This window comes from Festucalex cinctus, chromosome 2, assembly GCF_051991245.1.
Source record: "Festucalex cinctus isolate MCC-2025b chromosome 2, RoL_Fcin_1.0, whole genome shotgun sequence".
Taxonomy (NCBI): domain Eukaryota; kingdom Metazoa; phylum Chordata; class Actinopteri; order Syngnathiformes; family Syngnathidae; genus Festucalex; species Festucalex cinctus.
In genome coordinates, this window is record NC_135412.1 from 32281033 (window position 1) to 32302478 (window position 21446).

The following is a 21446-nucleotide window of genomic DNA, read 5'->3' on the forward strand; positions in this document are numbered from 1 at the left end:
ATTTTTGCATTGGGATTTTTAACTACATTGTTGCAGAATGCCTGGCGGAAAAAAGAGCTGACGAGAATGAGGAGATAAAATCTTCTCTTAGAAAACTCAGTGGAATGCTCGCCGAATTACTTGAAATGAAGAAGAGCATTGAGCCACTTCTTCAGGAAATACAGCAATTGAAGACAGAGGCACAGGAAAAAGATCGACGCATTGTTGCCTTGGAACAAAAAGTGGATGATTTGGAACAGAATCTTCCTATCATTCGGTGTGATAGTCACCGGTATCAAGATCAAGCCGTGCCGTGGCCCTTCGAGAGCTGCGGCTAGCACGAGCATGGAAGATTCTGACCAATCTTCAGGGAACGAGACTGTGGAACAGCAAGTGACACTTCAACTCAGAGATTTGGGATTAACTGTTGATCCTGCGCACATTCAGATGTGCTTTTTGATCCCAACTGGAGCAACACGACCACCGGCAGTTCTGATCAGGCTTGTTGACAGAAAGAAAAAGATTGCTCTTCTGAGAGATCGTCACAAGCTTCGTGGTAAATATGTCTACATCAACGAAAATCTCACCAAACGAAATGCTGACATCGCCAAAAAGGCACGACAAATGAGAAAGAATGGACTTATCGAAAGCACGTGGACAAAAGACTGCCTAATTTTTATTCAAACTAAAGATAACTCTGGTCAACAAAAAACACGAATCGTGAACAAAGCTGAAGAATTGGCGGCGCTTGAGAGACAACAGTAATTCACAACAACAACATCACTAATTACCCAAAGCTGGAGTTGTATATGATTACTTGCTGACATTGCCAAGGCTAACTCTTGTTTATACACCTGCATTGATAGCATGTATTGCTGTTCCCGTTTGAATCTAAATATTGTCTGGCTCTAATTCCGTTTGGACATTTGTTGTAACAGTCAAGGCTACATGATAAGGCTGTATTGTGGCTACAATGAAACTGCTGTCAATACGCAAAATAGGGGTTGGTGGTCTGATTCCTGGAATGCGGCTGGCGTGTGGGCCACTCTGCTGGGTAAGCTAGGCTGGGTAGCGCTCAGGAGTCATGAAGAACTACAAAGTGCTAGCAACAGTGGTGTGCTGAGCTGAGCCAGAATCGAGGCAAAAATTGCTTGAAAGCAATGGGCAGAATGCAAGCCGATCTACTCTTCTGAAAGCCACGTTTGTAAGCTGATCCGAGGTCAGCGAAGACGCTACTGGTGAAAGAGAAGAATTGCGCTTGCCTTGGCTGCTCGCCTGGCGGGGTGGGCCTGCTGGTGGCGTCTGGGAACCGACTCACCAGTTCCAAATGACTGGGACTAGCCACAATCTACACACGGACATTCAAGATGAACTGCGAGCAGTGTCTGGGATAGTATGGGATGGATAACGATAAAAATTAATGACTATTCTAAATAATGTATATGACTGATGCGTTATAGTAATGGGTCGATGGGGACGGGTCTCGAATAAGCCTCAGCTTCGACCCGTCAGCCTTTCTTTCGGATGTCAATGTTGCAAATGATGTGATGTGATTGATGTAAGCTGTAATGTGTCCGAAAGGAAAAAATGAATAAACCAAACCAAACCCTCAATTTTAACTACGTTAGACCATTTAAAAATAATGATATAAATTAAAAATAAAAGGAACATAAATTAACAAAAATAAGTCCAAATGACTCTTACATTGTGTATATTGAAATGGAATTCAGTATATTTTGAAGATAATGTAAACATTGACTTTTTTTTTTTTTTTTTATTTCTTAGACACCAAGTTGCTTCACATAATGACAGGAGGTGAAGCCTAGATAGATGCAACATTTTGATCATCCATCCATCCATCCATTTACTACCGCTTATCCGAGGTCGGGTCGCGGGGGCAGCAGCTTTAGAAGGGAAACCCAGACCTCCCTCTCCCGAGCCACTTCAACCAGCTCCGCCGGCAGGATCCCAAGGCGTTCCCAGGCCAGCCGAGAGACATAGTCTCTCCAGCGTGTCCTGGGTCGACCCCGGGGCCTCCCGCCGGTGGGACATGCCCGGAACACCTCTCCAGGGAGGCGTCCAGGAGGCATCCGAACCAGATGTCCGAGCCACCTCAGCTGGCTCCTCTCAACGCGGAGGAGCAGCGGCTCGACTCTGAGTCCCTCCCGGATGACCGGGCTTCTCACCCTATCTCTAAGGGAGAGCCCGGACACCCTGCGGAGGAAACTCATTTCGGCCGCTTGTATCCGGGATCTCGTTCTTTCGGTCACGACCCACAGCTCGTGACCATAGGTGAGAGTCGGAACATAGATCGACCGGTAAATCGAGAGCTTCGCCTTTTGGCTCAGTTCTTTCTTCACCACGACGGACCGATACAGAGCCCGCATCACTGCAGACGCTGCACCGATCCGCCTGTCGATCTCCCGCTCCATCCTACCCTCACTTGTGAACAAGACCCCAAGATACTTGAACTCCTCCACTTGGGGCAGGATCTCATCCCCGACCCGGAGATGACACGGCACCCTTTTCCGACTGAGGACCATGGTCTCGGATTTGGAGGTGCTGATCCTCATCCCAACCGCTTTACACTCGGCTGCGAACCGCTCCAGTGAGAGTTGGAGATCCCGGCTTGATGAAGCCAACAGCACCACATCATCTGCAAAAAGCAGAGATGCAATACTGAGGCCACCAAACCGGAACCCCTCAACGCCTCGGCTGCGCCTAGAAATTCTGTCCATAAAAATTATGAACAGAATCGGTGAAAAAGGGCAACCTTGGCGGAGTCCAACCCTCACTGGAAACGAATCCGACTTACTGCCGGCAATGCGGACCAGACTCTGGCAACGGTCGTACAGGGACCGAACAGCCCGTATCAGGGGGCCCGGTACCCCGTACTCCCGAAGCACCCCCCACAGGACTCCCCGAGGGACACGGTCGAACGCCTTCTCCAAATCCACAAAACACATGTGGACTGGTTGAGCGAACTCCCACGCACCCTCGAGGACCCTGCTGAGGGTGTAGAGCTGGTCCACTGTTCCACGGCCAGGACGAAAACCACACTGCTCCTCCTGAATCCGAGATTCGACTTCCCGACGGACCCTCCTCTCCAGCACCCCTGAATAGACTTTACCAGGGAGGCTGAGGAGTGTGATCCCTCTGTAGTTGGAACACACCCTCCGGTCCCCCTTCTTAAAAAGGGGGACCACCACCCCGGTCTGCCAATCCAGAGGCACTGTCCCCGATGTCCACGCGATGTTGTAGAGCCGTGTCAACCACGACAGCCCCACAACATCCAGAGTCTTGAGGAACTCTGGGAGGATCTCATCCACCCCCGGGGCTCTGCCACCGAGGAGCTTTCCAACCACCTCAGTGACTGCGGCCCCAGAGATAGGAGAGCCCAACTCAGAGTCCCCAGACTCTGCTTCCTCAAAGGAAGACGTGTCGGTGGAATTGAGGAGGTCTTCGAAGTATTCCCCCCACCGATTCACGACGTCCCGAGTCGAGGTCAGCAGCACACCATCGCCACTATACACAGTGTTAATGGTGCACTGCTTTCCCCTCCTGAGACGCCGGATGGTGGACCAGAATTTCCTCGAAGCCGTCCGGAAGTCGTTTTCCATGGCCTCACCGAACTCCTCCCATGTCCGAGTTTTTGCCTCAGCAACCGCCGAAGCCGCGTTCCGCTTGGCCAGCCGGTACCCGTCATCTGCCTCCGGAGTCCCACAGGCCAAAAAGGCCCGATAGGACTCCTTCTTCAGCTTGACGGCATCCCTTACCGCTGGTGTCCACCAGCGGGTTCGAGGATTGCCGCCGCGACAGGCACCGACCACCTTACGGCCACAGCTCCAATCGGCCGCCTCAACAATGGAGGCACGGAACATGGCCCATTCAGACTCAATGTCCCCCGCCTCCCCCGGGACAAGGGAGAAGCTCTGCTGGAGGTGGGCGTTGAAACTCTTTCTGACAGGGGATTCCGCCAGACGTTCCCAGCAGACCCTCACAATACGTTTGGGTCTGCCAGGTCGGACCGGCATCTTCCCCCACCAACTGAGCCAACACACCACCAGGTGGTGATCAGTTGACAGCTCTGCCCCTCTCTTCACCCGAGTGTCCAAAACATGCGGCCGCAAATCCGATGACACGACTACAAAGTCGATCATCGAACTGCGGCCTAGGGTGTCCTGGTACCAAGTGCACATATGGACACCCTTATGTTTGAATATGGTGTTCGTTATGGACAAACCGTGACGAGCACAGAAGTCCAGTAACAGAACACCGCTCGGGTTCCGATCGGGGGGGCCGTTCCTCCCAATCACGCCCCTCCAGGTCTCACTGTCATTGCCCACGTGAGCGTTGAAGTCACCCAGCAGGACGAGGGACTCCAAAAAGGGTGGGTACTCTGAGCTGCTGTTTGGTGCATATGCACAAACAACAGTCAGGACCCGTCCCCCCACCCGAAGGCGGAGGGAGGCTTCCCTCTCATCTACCAGGGTAAACCCCAACGTACAGGCGCCGAGCCGGGGGGCAATAAGCATGCCCACACCTGCTCTGCGCCTCTCACCGTGGGCAACTCCAGAGTGGAAGAGAGTCCAACCCCTCTCGAGAGGACTGGTACCAGAGCCCAAGCCGTGTGTGGAGGAGAGTCCGACTATGTCTAGTCGGAACTTCTCCGCCTCACACACCAGCTCGGGCTCCTTCCCTGCCAGAGAGGTGACATTCCATGTCCCAAGAGCCAGCTTCTGTAGCCGGGGGTCGGTCCGCCAAGGTCTCCTCTCTTGGCTGCCACCCAGCCTACACTGCACCCGACCCCTTTGGCCCCTCCCACCGGTGGTGAGCCCGTGGGAAGGGGGACCCACGTTGCCTCTTCGGACTGTGCCCGGCCGGGCCCCATGGGTGTAGGCCCGGCCACCAGGCGCTCGCCAACGAGCCCCACCTCCTGGCCTGGCTCCAGAGGGGGGCCCCGGTGACCCGCGTCCGGGCAAGGGAAACGTATCTCCAAATATTTTATTCATCATAAGATGTTTTTGAGCCGTGCTTAGTCTGGCCCCTCACATTTTGATCATATAACCATTCATTTTTTTCCCCTGAATTGCTCTTTTTTTCCACACAGATTTTAGGGCTAGCAACATCATCTGCACTTATATAAGTACAAGTTTGGAGGGTCCTGCTGTCTCTTCTTGCAGGGTGGCTCCCCCTCCCCCTGCTGTGAGTCTGGGTTACCTTCAATTATTGCATCATCCCTGGGTGTTATGTTTTACACTTTATTTGCATCAGCGTTTTCATAAGCCTCTTCAACTCCCTCCTTTCTCTTAAACATCTGATCAATTTTCTGTTGAATTGTACTTTTTTTTTTAATCACAGTTTACATCTCTCGTTTGTTTTCTTTTTTTGTGTGCAGAAAACATGTTTTCTTTTTTGTACAGAAAACATGCATTTGAACCAATCAAAGCTCAGCTAACTATCGATGCTGATCACGTGTCAATCTGTCAGCCAATTGAGTGTAGTGGTTTGCTGCACACACACGCACATCGGCGTAACTTATCACTCAGATACACTGATACGGAGCCGGTGGACAGAACTCGGTGGAATACGAATAGATAAAATAATAAATATCGGTGGAAACGGATTATCTACACAAGCACACTGCAACGATTCAGAAGCACTTTATTAGACTTGTTAACACTTGTATATGTAAATCTGATGTTAGTAGATGTGTGTGTGGCAGCCTGGCAGGTTATTTAACATGTTTTTTTTTTTTTTTTTACAGTTGCGTAGCTGTCATATTTTCGGCACCGAAGCACCGTTCCGGTCCTGAATCTTTTACCGGTACATAGTACCGGATTCTTCCGGCCCACTTTCACCCCTGTCTAAAAAGGACAGAAATACATTCGGAGGAAATAACTGTGGCCTTCGGCAACCATGTTCATGGGCCATAGATGTATTACATGTTGTGTTCTTTCATTGGAAATATTTAAGTACCTAGTGACTAGGGGTGGGAATCTCTGACATGAGGCCGATTCGATATGTATCTTGATACACAGGTTGCGATTCGATTGAAAAACGATTATCTTTCAGAACAGAACGGTTCGATACGGTTCGATTAAGTATGGGAACGATACAATTTTCGATTCGATACGATTAATTTCAATATTCAAAACTTATAGTGACATTTGTTGTTTGTAAACAATCTTAAAACACCACAAATTTTTACAGTATCTACAAATGTGCTAAAAAAGAACAACAACAATGTCTTCTATATTTTTATATATTGAATCAATTATTTAAATGGACCGCAACAAAGGGCTGGGCGATATGACTGAAAAATGTATCAGGTTAAATATTTATTAGTCGTTATTGAGAGTTATAATTGTTTTTTATTTTATTTTTTTAATTCAAAATAAGGATCAGTAAAAAAAGGCTGATAATTCAATTTGAAATATAAATATTTAACCTTTAAAAAGACACCAACACAATTAAACAGAATATGTGCACATTGTGAAGTATTTCAGAAACATAAATTTAAGACATGAAATAAACCTACCGTCCAGCCAAAAGAAATATGAAGCCACCTTATGGAACAATAAATCTATCAAACACATTTTAACCACTTAATATATCCAAAAATATTTCCAAAAGTGCCCTTCCCTTTTTATCAACAATCTTTGTTTTTAACAATATTTGTTTTTCTTTTGCCATCATATTCATTTTTGGTTAATGTATGACATCTTTTTGTTTTTTTGTTTTTTTTAATCTGAGACAAGATGATGACCACGGAATCACTACTGTTTATGTTTTATTATTTTTGGGCTGTCGTTCATTTTGCGTTTGATGACGTAATCACGGGCACGTCTCAGTTCTCCTATCTATTGCTCATGCTAGTTGTATACATTGACAGGGAGCCACAAACTGAGAAATGAGATACTTGCAGTGTGCTTTTAGCATAGCTGGTGTGTTGGCTGTGGGACATACCTGTTTCGTTTGAATCCATGCATTGGATCGTCACGGGAGTTAATTCTTTTTGGCTCGCGCACAGTACCAACGCCGGCCCGGGACATACAAGTGCACCGAGAGGACTCGATAGCAATGGGTTAGCTTCTGCTAACTGTTGCATGTTGTCACTCGTTGTGCGCGCGCGCGCCGTGTCGCGAGCACGGCGTTGACGGTAGGCTCCTCCCCAAGGTGCGTAACGTCTTTGCATTATGTTTACAACATCCGGGGAATGAAGCGTCTCTGAGCGCTACTTTGCTAGCTCTCTGTAAACAGGGAAGTAGCTTGAATAGTGATGCTACTGAAATGTAAACAAAACAAGTAGAGCACGGCGCAGAACTCTTGCTATTGTTATGAAAACCATAAAGCCTCACTCGCAACCGATTCACAGCCACGCGATATCCGGTCCACAGCTTTACAAGCAATGTATCTAAGGATTCCCGGCGGATTTTGTATCGGTTGACAAGTCTGCTACCGATACGGTCGTTTAGCTCCCCTTGACGACCGATGGTTCGGTCGAATCGTTTTTTTGTCCCACCCCTACTAGTGACTCGGGCTGGGTATTGCCGCCAAACTCACGATACGATACGTATCACGATACAGGGGCCACGATACGATACGTATTGCGATACATATGAATCCCACATAAGACACATTTTATTTTGTTTTTTTAAACCAAAATATAGGAAAATTGGTACATTGAGACACGTGCCATATTCAGTTTATAAGTAAATAAATGTTGATATTCTTCCTCTGCTTTAATTTTTCTTAGCAAGACACAGTGTCCAATCACTGGTGAGCTATTTTTGCATTAATTGAAGGCAATTAACTTCAAAGACCCTGCTGGTTTTTATTTTTTAGGTACAATGCAACCTGCAAAGGCAAACGTTAACTGCCTATTTAAAGTTAACGAGCAATATCGATTCTGATGCCTGCGTATCGATACGTGTATTGTAATGAGGCCCGCAACGATATATTGCCGTATCGATTTTTTGAGCACACCCCTACTAGTGACTGACCTGTGTTTGCCAAGTTCCATACTGAGAGAGGAGATGTGTTGGTGGACAACACTCATGTTTTCTTTGTAATAAGCATCCATTATCTTGAAGCCGTTCTGAATCTAAAAACAATTTCAAAAGACAGTATTTTAAAAAACCATATCAAGTGTTTGAAAATTAAGCTTAATAGGCATTCGAAATTGCAAATACAAATGTAAAATTTGATTCACTGTGCAGTAATAAAGTTGGTGATTATTAATACATGTTTCCAACCTGGAACTTCATCTTTAGTTTGGCAGTGAGTTGCGGATAAAGACTACTCAGGTTAAATCCAACATCCGGTAACTCTAAATCCTCCACGTCCATCTCTCCATTTCCCTCATCAGTGTAACAGTGAGTTGTCATCACTGAAGAGGGTGTCAGCAAATGGCTGATCTCCTCTTCAATGCTCTCCTCTGCAACTATAATTGACAGTTATAAATCCACAGGTCGATGGGAGGTGTTTTTCAACTTCATAATGACTTCTTTCAATAATTATTATTTTATTTATTTTGCCTTTATTTATCCAGATACATTTGTAATGGTGGCCTGGCTCATCTTGCTTAACTTTGCTAGAGCACACAGTACCATTACTTTAATCTTGCACTATTATTGTAAAAGCAAAATAATTATATGAAAATAAAATAATATAAATAAAACAATTAAAATAAATATGAAAATTTGTCTTATCCAGACACATTTGCAATAGTGGCCTGGCTCATCTTGCTTAACTTTGCTAAAGCACACAGTACCATTACTTTAATCTTGCACTATTATTGTAAAAGCTAAATAATTATATGAAAATAAAATAATATAAATAAAACAATTAAAATAAATATGAAAATTTGTCTCAATTAATGCAGTACATGTTTTTTAATAAAAATGTATGTGTAATAACTTTTTTCTTACAGGAGTTTAAAGACCAAATGTGAAGTAAGGTTGGCCAACCATGTTTTTGAGTAATACCAATGGCTAAACCATTGTAAGCATATTTTCGTTATTTTTTTTGACGCAACCCTTTCAGGTTCTTAGTTTAACCCATAGCAACGCCCTTGACAACGAAAATGCTTTTCTTCGACAATCTTCGGAAATTTTCGGAAATGACGTCACACCGGGAAGTTGCGAGAGAAGTCGGCCATTGAACTGCATTGTTTGCATTGCTACTCGGTAAGATGACCCGGCGATGTGTGGTGATGTATTGTTCTCAAGCTAAAGAAAAGTTGTATGAGTGGCCAAAAGATAACAGGGCACGTAAATGGTCAACTTTCATTCGCACGAAGCGAATGAATTTCACGCCATCGTCGAGGAGTGTTCTCTGTTACAAACACTTCGAAGATGCCTGCTTCCTCAACCGGTCTGCTTATGATAATGGATTTGCAAAAAAAGTAAGTATGATTACAATTATTTAGAAAAAAACGTGGAATTTATGGATAGATCACTGATGACTTTGACAAAGCAGAGCTTCCAACAGTTGTGGAATGAACAGTAGAAACTAGCGACGTGAACCGAAAGCTAACGTCTCGGTGCTATTCATATCAACGATGAGTAATAATGGCAGTGAGACAAATTGTTCTGAAAGTAAATTTCAATAGGTTGGCAGCATTGCTTTGTTGATCAAAGAACATGACACGTCCTTTTGAAAAACTTCCAATCATATGTCAATCTTACTGCATTTTATGAGTCATTAAATAATTAAATATTTGGTAAGGCAGGGTTAGATGAAATGTGATAGTTGTTTTTTATTTTTTTTATTTTTTTATTTTTGCCGGTAGGTTTTATAGGTTTTATGAGCGACGCATATTTTTAGTGTCACCTTATGTTTCTGCAGGTTATTGCTCAATACAACTGCTGTCCCAACAATTCACCTGCCTCCACAAGACACGCAGCAGATTCAAAATCCACCTGCCCAGCGTGCAGCAGCAGCTAACCGAGAAAGGAAGCGAGCCGTAGCTGAGGCTATCACCTCTGCAGCTGCCTCTGAACAAGAAATGGCTGATTACGAGGGTCAGTTATTGCAGGATCAATCCTGTTCAAACAGCCAAGATGATGAAGTTATGCCACCACATAGTGTGGATAAAAGTAAGTTAGGCGGAGTTGTTTTTGTCACTATGTACTTACCAGGTATTATTTATATTTTTATTCTTAGAGTTGTTGCTAGTTTAACCTGAAAATATAAATATTGTCATACCTTGTATCTGTAGAACAACCAAACATCTGTCACACGCCAACTAACATTTATAACAAACTAAGGAAATGAAATTCATTTGAAGGTACTGAAGTCAATGTCGCAGTGGTGGAACTCCTGACAAATACCATGTTTGTCAACGATGTCATGAAGATGTCTCACCTCGGACAGACCAGTGGTGTGTAAGCTTTTCACAGTGTGGTGAATCACTTTGCCCCAAAGATGTACAACTTCTCGTACAAAGGAATGAAAAGCAGGTGCGTTTAAGAAAACTTTGATATGTATGAAATGGAGACTATAGTGGTGATGAGGGGGGAAAGTAACGTAATGAAGCACTTGCTTTGAGGCTCCTCTAGATGGTGCTCATGGCTTAAACATAACAGCTAGTGCAATGGAAATTTATTAAATTTCCACTGCATCTGTTCAACCAAAAATGCCATCTCAAAGAATCGAAAAAAAAACATATATATATATATATATATATATATATATATATATATATATATATAATGTGCTTCTTCAAGTGTGATTTGTCCATGACTAGTAGAGCATATGGATGAAATGTAGAACTTAGAGATATAAAGCTATTTCATCACAATGTGACAATTTCTTTATAAGGCAATTTTTGTTCAATTCCAGAATCATTCTCGCTGCTATGCATTATAATGAAAATGCTGGGAGACCACAGAAAGTGACGAAGGAAGGAATACACTCCTACTGCATCGTTTATCCCAAATATAAGAGTGGTGGCTATTCTCTGAGAAAGATATTGGTGGATGAAACTTATGGTAAGTTATGAAACAAAAACAATTCCAGGCAGATGCATTACTGAGTGTAACCCATATGTCACCCAAATATTTATCATCCCAATTTTTTTTTTTTTTTTTGTAGACTATGTGACTGACTGCCTTTCAGAGGCGATGAAAGTGATTGACGTTCCAAATAAGTACAAAACCGAATGATGTGGTAGTCGAGCCACAATTTCTTACAGCAGCAGTGAACAGACCGGACAAGTCAAATGTTATTGCTGAGCACCATACGAGATTCCTCAGGAAATAAAGAATCATATTCCTTGTATTAAGTTGTCCTCATTTGTTTATTCTTATTATGATGCAACCAGTACAAATCCCAGTTCTGGAACATTTCTCTGTGAAACACGAAACCCTTTGAATACAGCTGACTCCTCTTCTCCTGGTGGTGGAAAATGTGCCCTGATACAAGACATTGCAACATGCTGGGAGCAGAACACGGTTGTCCAGACCAAGAAACTTCCAGCACCAGCGCACCAATTGTCTGTCGGCAATATGTCTATACTTGGCATCCTGTGGCCCATCAAATGCCTTGCCTTTGTACTGCTGCTTGTAGGTCATCCATGCCACCTATAATCCATATGGGTTCAGGCACACAGCATTGAATCCAGGATGATCAGTGATGCAGTCCAGTACCTGATTGAAGTGTTCCTCTCCTTGTAGACGTAGTCACTACTTCTTGAATTTCATGGCAGCAAACACATTCTACAGCTGTAGGCATTTGCTGGCAATTACCACAAGTACGCCTGAAATTTATATATAAAAAAAAAAAAAGTAAAATACTGAGCGATGACACCATGAGCAGAAATGTTATTGAACAAGTGTATTGCTATACCAATCAGTCAATAATTCTGTTTATGAAAACATTTGTTTCAAAATATACAAGTACGTGGACGGAATCATGTACAAAAGTAAGAAATAGTCATTGATAAATCTCTCAAGTACAAGTAAAAAAAATAAAAATTGCTGAAAAGAATACTCAAGTACTGAGTAACTGCTTTAAAAACAGTCTGATTTATTTTATTTTTTTTTTTAAATGTCATCAGACAAAAATATAAAATTATGTGCAAATGCTGGCATCTTCAAATCATAAAAAAATACCACTGCCTATATATCTTACCCATCTTGTAATTTCGACGGGTCTTGTCTCCATTCCATGTCAGGTGTCTGGGCGCATTATCAGCATCCTGATTAGCATTTGGCTCGTACATGTAAAGTCCAACGTATAAAATGCCAACCTCCTCCTCTTCCTCCAACTCTTTAAAAACTTGGTTCTCCTCATTTTCGCTCAACCTATCGCTGACATCGCTGTCTGAATCGACGTTTGAGTGGCTTTGTATAGCGTCTGTATGGAGCGCTGCCATCGCTGTTCCCGGTGTGACGTATCACTTCCGGGTTTGTCGCCCGCCAGGCTCGAACTTCGGAAAAGCGATTATTTCGTCAAATATATAACATATAAATTATTTTTTCATACTTTATTTGTTGGACAGTGTTTCAATGCTTCAATTGTGACCCTATATGGTATTTCATGAAATTACTTCACATTTGGCCTTTAATAACACACGAGGTTTTAAGCGCAGGGTGCACTTCCTTTTTTGTCCCTCTTTCTCGTCGGAATTACTGGACAAGGAGATATGGCGCTTCCGAATGGGTCCTGTCATCAAAATTTTACTAATTTTTACCACAGGCCAGATGATTCCTTTCATCATTACAGAAGCCTTTGCAAAATCGTAATATAAATCATCTTCAAATGCTAGCTAGAGACATTGCTCTATGGTTACCTGCAGCAAAATGAAAATGCAGAAAAATAGAAATGCAGAAGAAGACTGATTGAATCAAAGTTACCTGAGATGAGGGTATCGGGAGAATCTTCATTTGAATGTGGTGTTTTCTGTCAGAATGAAAAGTGATGCGATCGTTCATATTAGACGGTGGCTATTACAACATTTGAAAGTGACGAACGTATCCATCTACATCAGACAACGCAACTGCACAAACCTACCTCTGTTTTTTGACTATTAGCCTGTGAGGCATTTGGCCTTTGCTGAACTCCACTGGACAGACTGAGGGAAAACTGAGAGACAGCAGATTCCTGAATGAAGCTACAATTCAGATCAGGATTCAGGTTGGCTACAGGAGTACGTGAAGCGGTGATGGGGGACAGCTTTGTGGGCGTCAGCAAGGGAGATAAGGGTTGTGGAAGTGAAGACAGCTGGATCACACTTTTCTAAAAACAAAGGAACAGGGAGGAAAAGCACACAATGTCAAAATGATGGACAATAGTGACATAGATAATGTATACAGTGCTGCGCAACAAAAGGGTCATTAGTATGTGTTAAAAAGTTAAATCCTATAATTTTGTACAGGATTTTTTTTTTTGACAAAAATTTCAAAATAAGTGAAATGATAAACATACACGTATCTTTGTTTTAATTTCAAACAAAAACAAAAGGTGCAGAGAATTACACGAGTCAACAGTATCTCTTATAAAGTACCTGAAAATGTAAATAAATACTTCCCTGATGTAAACACAGGTTTAAATTGATCTTTTTTTTTTTTTTGGCCGCCATATTTTTAAAAACATCACAATGCCGATTATTGGCAGCGATAATCGTCCCAGCCAATAAATCATAACCTGGAAATAGCCAGATTGATAATTGTGATTTACTCAAGAGAATTCTCCACAATATCAATCTGGGAGTGCTCCACGGTGATTTGCTTGGGAAAAGTGGGACATGCTGTACAATAATTCGAGCTGATTGGATGATGCGGCATCTTGTTCATGTTTGTTTTGACCAATCACTGCAATGGATGAAAATGTCGTCTTCGGTCTCGTCTTAGAGGGGGAAAAAATAATCTTAAAAATCATAAAAATGCACAAAGTGCTGCTGTTCAAAATTCAACAAGGAAACGGTGATTCTTCAAGAATAGAATTAATTGCAACGTACATTCATCCATGTTAGATTAGTTTGTATCCTGCCCTCAAACACCATGTCGATCTGTGATTGGTCTGAACCAACGGTGGTTCGGATTGGTGGAAATCAACAGTCTCGGTACAAGATGCATTCTCCCGAGTTTGTGAACTCAGAATTCAGCTTGCAGAGCAAGGTTAAATAAATTGGTCTATACCTAGTCCTAGACAATACCAGCATATACCGTAATCAGTACCAAGACAGTATCTCACCTCCTTTGGTGAAGAACAACACAGTGGCAGGCTGACGAGAGGGGAGAGGGCCAACTCCCGGGATTGGGTGGACATTTCAGTGACTGTAAAGGTCCAAAATAAGCACATGTGATAAAACAGCTGGCCTTGAAAGTGTTCCCTCATTTTCCGCTGGGGTTAGGTTCCAAAAAATACCCACATTAAATGAAATCCGTGAAGTAGTTTGCTTTGTTTTATCCATCCTTCCATCCATCCATTTTCTTAACCGCTTTTCCTCATATTAAGGCTCTGTAACCTCTCACCATACAGTATATACACTTTTCTCATCGAGGCATTTACATTTTCTCACATTTCACTCTTGATTAAATATTTGCAATGCTCAAACCTTCATAATTTTTATAAAGTAGGTACATTACTTTAAAAAAAAATAATAAAAAATGCATGCAAAATTTCACCAAAAAAAAAATCCACGAAACAGCGAGACCGAAGTGAACCACGTTATAGTGAGGGAACACTTTTGAACATTACATACTTATTTTAAAGGAACAATAATGTGAAAAATTAACATTTGGGAGCTTTTAGCCGTCTTAAAATGCTAATTCCTCACCAATAACATCACCGGTCGTGTTTTTTATGGTGTTGTAATCATGCCAAAACCCCGTAAAACACCAAAAACGTGATTTACGTACACAAAACGTGATCTACGTACACAAAATGTGTGATCTACGCACACAAAACGTGTGATCTACGTACACAAAACGTGATCTACGTACACAAAACCTGATCTACGTACACAAAACCTGATCTACGTCCACAAAACGTGTGATCTACGTACACAAACGTGTGATCTACGTACACAAAACCTGATCTACGTACGCAAAACCTGATCTACGCACACAAAGAAGCATATCTTCAATGACAAAAAATAAATAAATCTTTCAAGTGCAAAAAACTGTTTTGCGCGCGTAAAAAGCAATTCTACAACTACGGATGAAAATCACGTGACTTTTGGCAGTGATATTCTGCAGTTCTACATGCCGAAAATCCAAGATCCAAACGCGAAAAGCCAGTAAACTTTACAGCAGGGAGCGCTGTTGAATCAGCGCCGTATTGAGAGCGAGTTTGACCAACTCGTTTAACTAATTTGCTCCCAAAAACAGTGATGCAGCAGTGGTAATAATTACAAAAACGGCCAGCAGGTGGCAGCAGAGCATAATAGATCAACTTGGGCCATGATGAAAAGAAGCTGTTTCACCACAATTCTAAGCAGATTTGTGAATAATGATGAAACTTAGCTATATTCTAATGCTAATTCCTGCAAAATGGAAACATAGATATATACTTTTTTTCCTGATGAAAGAAGAGACTCTAATCTTTCTTTTGGTAGGTTCTATGTTTTTATAGCAATAGAACATAATATTCTGTGGGCCTTGCAAAATTAGTCAAAATCCAGTGTAACAGCAAAGGTGGTTGCTTCAGTGAAAATGGCTGGGAGTGAATGAGTTAAGAACAACTATGCTGTGATTGGTCAACTGCTGGTCACATGACAGATGGACGCCTTGTCGTTACCATGCTGCTGCGATTATGTAATGTATTGCAATTGGCGTTTCGAGAGCCATGGGTATTTCTATTGTTGTTATCACTTACATATTGCAATTATGCCGTTGTTGTTCAACATGGCATTGTTCACAATCACAACAACCAGGCAGTACCGTTTTGATGCACGGTTAGATTTAGGGTTAAATAAAGTAAGTAAAATACTACGATTTGATGTAGGTGGGAATGCACACTGCAGCTTTCTCCCTCATCAAATGAGTGGTGTTCCCTATTACTTTTTTTTTTTTTTTAAAGACTTTAGATGAATGAAGTGTTTGTGATTGTGAACGCCATAAACACCTGTTGCAATACATTCCGTAATCGCAGCAGCATGGTAACAATATGTCATGTGACCAGCACCCGACCAATCCCAGCGTAGTAGTTCTTAAACGAGTTGGCCAAACTCTCTCTCAAAAGGGCGCTGATTCAACAGTTCCCAAAGTTTACTGGCTTTGTGCGTGTGGATCTTGGGTTTTCGGCATGTAGAACTGCTCGGCAGAATATCTGCCAAAGGTCATGTGACTTGGTAACATTTTATAATGAGTACACACTATCAAGCATCTAAGCATTAGTTAAAATTGAGTTAATCATTTATAAAGCATGATTCTGAAATGAATAATCATTAGTATGTAGTTAATAAACACAGTCATAAATGTTTTACCCACCATTAAAGGGATTGTTTGGATTTTTATTTACATGAATCTCTATCTCATCCTCACATCCAGTTTGTGCGATCAGCACTGACTTACCCTTGACAGTGTTCTGTGAGACGAGTTCTGGTCCGGTGTTGGACGAGAAGAAAATAGCCCGGCAAGTTGGCTGGGGCCACTTAAATAAAGCGTTTTTCTTCTAAAAACAATTTGTGTTCAAAAGAGTGATACATTTGCACACAAAAGTCCCTCCTGAAAAAAAGTCAGACTCCATTACCCCCGGGCACTATTTTTCTGTTCATTCGTATCACTGTGCGTCGCCCTGTAGACAGCTGAGAGTGTTGTTAATATAAACAAATAAAGAATTCAATATAGTATTCTATATCCCATGTGTTGTGACTTCCATTTGTCTTCTAACAGATTTTTATGAGTCGGTATTGAGGTATTGTTAGCTTTTAAATCTAATTTATAAATGTTTTACAAGGCATACATAGTGCTCACTTTAGATGAGGTCACAAAAAATCCTTTATTAATGAAGAGTAAATGATTTGTGACTACTTCATTTGATGAATTAATGTGTTAATAAGTGTTTTTAGAACATCTATTGGAAAAGAAGTGTGTAAGTTTTTATAAAACATCTACTAACACACTAACCGTGACATTACATGTATATCCAAATAGTTTGTTAATCATTTACATACACTTTATAAATAATCTTAAAACATTGTTGATGATTCCTAAATAGCTGCTTAGTAAATGATGCAGTACATAATCTAGAAATGCTGAATCCATCATTTATAAGGTATGAAAATGCAGTCATTAAACATATTATAGATGAGCTTATTAACGGTCGGTAAAACATTTATGACTGTGTTTAACTACATCATAACGATTTTTAATTTCAGAAACATTGTTTATAAATGATTAACTCACTTTTAACTAATGCTTAACAGATGCTTAATAGTGTGTACTCAATATGAAGTGCTACTAGGGGTGTTAAAAAAAAATCGATTCGACGATATATCGCGATACTACATCGCGCGATTCTCGAATCGATTCAATTAAAAAAAAAAATCGATTTTTTTTTTATTTTTTATTTTTATTTTTTAAGAGCTCAGAATTGTTCATTCGGTAGTCTTACCGATTCAACGTCTTATCATTGCCTTTTTTTTTGTGTGTGTGTGTGTGAATCGATTTTTAAACTTCCATTTTTAATGGAAAAATATTCAACAAAACGTCTGACTTCGGGTTAGGATTCACACCTTGAGCATGGAAGAATGTTATATGAACGGAACATTAAGCCTTAATATTTTATTTTAATGCTGTTCAAACATGAAACAGATTACAACCTCTATAAGACTGAAATTTCAGATAAATAAATAATACATTTTCATATAAATCTTACACTCTACAAGCTTACTGATTAGTATTTTCTAAATTTGAATGAAAAAAAATCGCAACAATCGACTTATAAATTCGTATCGGGATTAATCGGTATCGAATCGAATCGTGACCTGTGAATCGTGATACGAATCGAATCGTCAGGTACTAGGCAATTCACACCCCTAAGTGCTACCCATGACTTATCTGTAGTTGTAGAATTGCTTTTTACGTACGCAAAACATTGCACTTGAAAGATTTATTTATTTTTTTTGTAATTGAAGATATGCTTCTTTGTGTACGTAGATCACATTTTGTGTACGTAGATCAGGTTTTGTGCAGATAGATCACACGTTTTTGTCATGTTTCGGTGTTGGGTGGTTGGGTTTTAGTTTGGTTTTGGGTGTTTGTTGTCTTTTGTCCAGTTTTGTCTCCCCCAGTCTCTTCACTGTTAAACTTGTCCACCTGTGTGTGCCTTCCCTCCCCGTTTGTGTGACCTAATTAGTGCCCTCTGCCTGCTGTGTGTCCTGTTAGTGTGATTAGTGTTGGTATAAGGGAGTGGTGTTTGTCTCACGCGGGTGTGGGAGCATTGCATGTTGTTTGAATGTTTGCATGATAGATGGTGAATGTTTGTATCAGTAGTGTGTCTGCCAAGTCTGCCACGTCACGCCAAGCCTGCCACGTCACGCCAAGCCTGCCACGTCACGCCAAGTCTTGCGAGTACTCCACGTCACGCCAAGTCTTGCGAGTAATCCATGTCACGCCAAGTCTTGCGAGTTATCCACGTCACACAAAGTCTTGCGAGTTATCCACGTCACGCCAAGTCTTCCAAGTCATCCGCGCCAAGTCTTCCAAGTCATCCACGCCAAGTCTCAGCATCAGTCCACGCCAAGTCTCAGCATCAGTCCACGCCAAGTCTCAGCATCAGTCCACGCCAAGTTTCAGCATCAGTCCACGCCTAGTCTCAGCCTCAGTCCACGCCAGGTTCGTCATGCCAGTTGTGCCCCCGTTTGTCATGCCAGTTGTACCCCCGTTCTTCACGCCAGGTCTATCCCCATTTCATCCCATCAATAAAGTTATTCTAGTTGCTGTCATTCCCCTTCTCCCTGCCTGGTTTTTCCGTCTTTGGGTCCACCCATCACAGCCATACCATAACAGTTTTGTGTACGTAGAACAGGTATTGTGTACGTAGAACAGGTTTTGTGTACGTAGATCACGTTTTGTGCACGAAGATCAGGATTTGTGTATGTAGATCACGTTTTTTGTGTTTACGGGGTTTTGGCATGATTCTAACTCCATAGTTTTCCTCCATTCGCCCCTCTATGAGAAATTCTAGTTCATTCTGCTCTGCAAGCACCAGCCCCTCCCAACCCGAGAAAATGAGCAGGAGCTCACTCGATGACGTTATCAGGTGCAGACCCACCCCCGCACCGCTTATGCGGACTAAACACACGCCCACTTTCTCTGAGACCTCCATAGGATAGTGACAAAAGCAGCCCTTATCAGTAAACATTTTGTCCAAATAAATTCAAAGCAATCAATTATCCTTCATATTTGCAATACCAAAGTGCAATGACAATTGGCCGTCTTGAATTCCCAGAAAGGCAGTGGCTGACACGCGTGCAAACTACAAGTAAAATTTCTGCACTGGTGAACCTAATGCTTTGGAGAGACTACAAGAAAATAGCCCGATTTTATACTGACAGACGTGTCGCAGACAAACGGGGCATTTGGTCATTTGGTAGATTCGGTTTATATATAATTATTGAACGTAATATCGCTTGGGTATTGAAAATTTTGAAATTTTATAAAATGGCTGGCAGTGAATGAGTTGTTAAAGACATGAGCAACACATGCTTTATATGGCGTCATCAAGTAGGCCTATTGCCATAATTTAGCTTGCACTGCATTCAGGTTCTAGTACTTCGAGGAGGGAAAGAAAAAAGACCAGTGAAGTCCTGCCGGCGAGCACTTCTTCTCCTCACCAAATGTAGACCTATATTTGTGCACTTCTGTACTTATCACCTCTCCAAATTACACAAAAAATATCAAAAATTACATTATTTTTTTTTATTTTTTTTAAGTTTGACAGCTGGGAGAGCCTGAGATACCACACATGGCAATGGATATGCCCCAAGAACACAGCAGTATAATAACAGTTGTGAGAAAGATTGTCAGAAAACGAAGTTGGACCGGGGAGGCCCAAAAGACTTTTCCTCAAGTAGCGCCATTAAGCTGTAGTGAGTGGAGAGGACGACGACAACGTTGGAATTTGTTCATTCATTTAATATCCATAAAATACAATTTATTGGTATTATTGCAATCATCTTTTATATTTTCAAAGGTTGACGTGGGCATACAGTAGAGATGGATTTTCATATAGCATAACTGAGTGTTAATGCATCTGTCACGTGAAAATGATCGCTAAATGACACTACCAATGTGTGCTTAGTGGATGAAATGCTCCCGGATTGCTCCATTTATACCGGTTATTGCCGCGCAAAAGCTACACAAACCTTTAGTGGATCTGGCACTATGTTTTAACAGTCTTCTGTATTACATTGTCCAAATCAAAGATACACTTGTTATAAACAATGTTTATAGTGAGTACAAATGTTGCTAATTTCAACATAATTTGTTTTAACATAAATTACTTACATCGCATCTTCTTGGTGGAGGAATGGGAGCCGTTGTGGTCAGGGCGAGGACACTTTGACATCTGTTGTTCAGGAACCCTTTTAGCATTGTGCTTGTCTGGCTGACTAATTTCACATGCCTGCTGGCAAACAGTGATACTTGAAGATGTGTATGGTTGCCTATGATCACTTCGTGATATAGATGTCTGATGTGGTGTGAGATAACCACTGAATCAGAATATCAGTAAAAATTAAAAGCATGGTGATTTAATGCATTTTTTTAAGAGCAGAGAGACAGTCCCTTGCCTTGGTTGCTTGAGGGTTCTCTGATTCTAACTGGCTCTCATCAGTGTCTGGCTCTTTATAGCTCTTGGCTAGGGCTGCACATCGCCTGGGTCTTTTGTTGACATTGAAGGATTTGTCAGGTTCTGGAATGTTCTTCTTCTGTAAGTCCATCACCTTCTTCAAATGAATTATCTTTTAATGAATGATGACACCTTGTGGCTGACTGTAGTAATGTACCATGTGCACATTATTTCGACACTCTTCCTTACCTTATTGAGCCTTGCATTGCTTTTTCGAGGTTTGGGAAAGCTTTGGGGTACAACCGGAAATGTAACTACTGTGGAAAAAAAATGGAGAAACATGCATGGAAATATGTTGATTAACCATTATATCAGCATTCTAATATCATTAACCATTTTGTAAACATTTTAATTAATTATATGATTTGGAACAAGACATATTCTACTTGAATTACAAGGCTGAAATGTTCTCGACGTGATTGGTTGCTTTCGGGTATATGTAGTTTTAGGTTTGGCTTTCTTGCTTGATTCTCGCAGCCAGTCGACATCCAGAGAATTTATATCGTCTCTGCCACTGAACATTTGCTTTTTTCCATTCTGCTCCTCCTACAATATACAGGTCAAACCCAGATCAATAAGTTGTGATTTATAACAGTCAAATTTTTATTCATCAAACCTACAACTGCTGAATTACGGCATATGAAAAAAAAGGAAACGCA

General features: G+C 41.7%; 2 protein-coding genes and 1 long non-coding RNA gene across 16 annotated transcripts in view; 2 read left to right on the forward strand and 1 right to left on the reverse strand.

Annotated features, from left to right (window-relative positions):
• Positions 1-21446, forward strand: part of phactr3a (phosphatase and actin regulator 3a) — an 86865-nt gene that overhangs the window by 40889 nt on the left and 24530 nt on the right. The window lies entirely within an intron of this gene.
• sycp2 (synaptonemal complex protein 2) overlaps positions 1-21446 on the reverse strand; it is a 58334-nt gene that overhangs the window by 2629 nt on the left and 34259 nt on the right. For 6 of the 13 annotated variants that reach the window (XM_077514644.1, XM_077514645.1, XM_077514640.1 and 3 more), the window contains exons 31-39: positions 21174-21333; positions 20977-21044; positions 20729-20899; positions 20445-20562; positions 14182-14264; positions 13000-13224; positions 12843-12888; positions 8238-8425; positions 7986-8086 (exon numbers count right to left, since the gene is read on the reverse strand). In XM_077514644.1, the coding sequence (XP_077370770.1) occupies positions 7986-8086; positions 8238-8425; positions 12843-12888; positions 13000-13224; positions 14182-14264; positions 20445-20562; positions 20729-20899; positions 20977-21044; positions 21174-21333 (1160 nt within the window). Of the gene's footprint in view, positions 1-7985; positions 8087-8237; positions 8426-10797; positions 11568-11633; positions 11744-11772; positions 12652-12842; positions 12889-12999; positions 13225-14181; positions 14265-20444; positions 20563-20728; positions 20900-20976; positions 21045-21173; positions 21334-21446 lie in introns of those variants that run through there. The other 7 variants (XR_013282501.1, XM_077514643.1, XM_077514642.1 and 4 more) reach the window with 7 other exon arrangements.
• LOC144014598 (uncharacterized) lies at positions 8574-11265 on the forward strand. 2 transcript variants are annotated; one of them, XR_013282503.1, is made up of 5 exons: positions 8574-9388; positions 9832-10082; positions 10274-10445; positions 10828-10976; positions 11080-11265. It is a non-coding gene; the product is annotated as an uncharacterized LOC144014598 (long non-coding RNA). The 2 variants fall into 2 exon arrangements; XR_013282502.1 differs by having other exon boundaries at positions 8597-10082.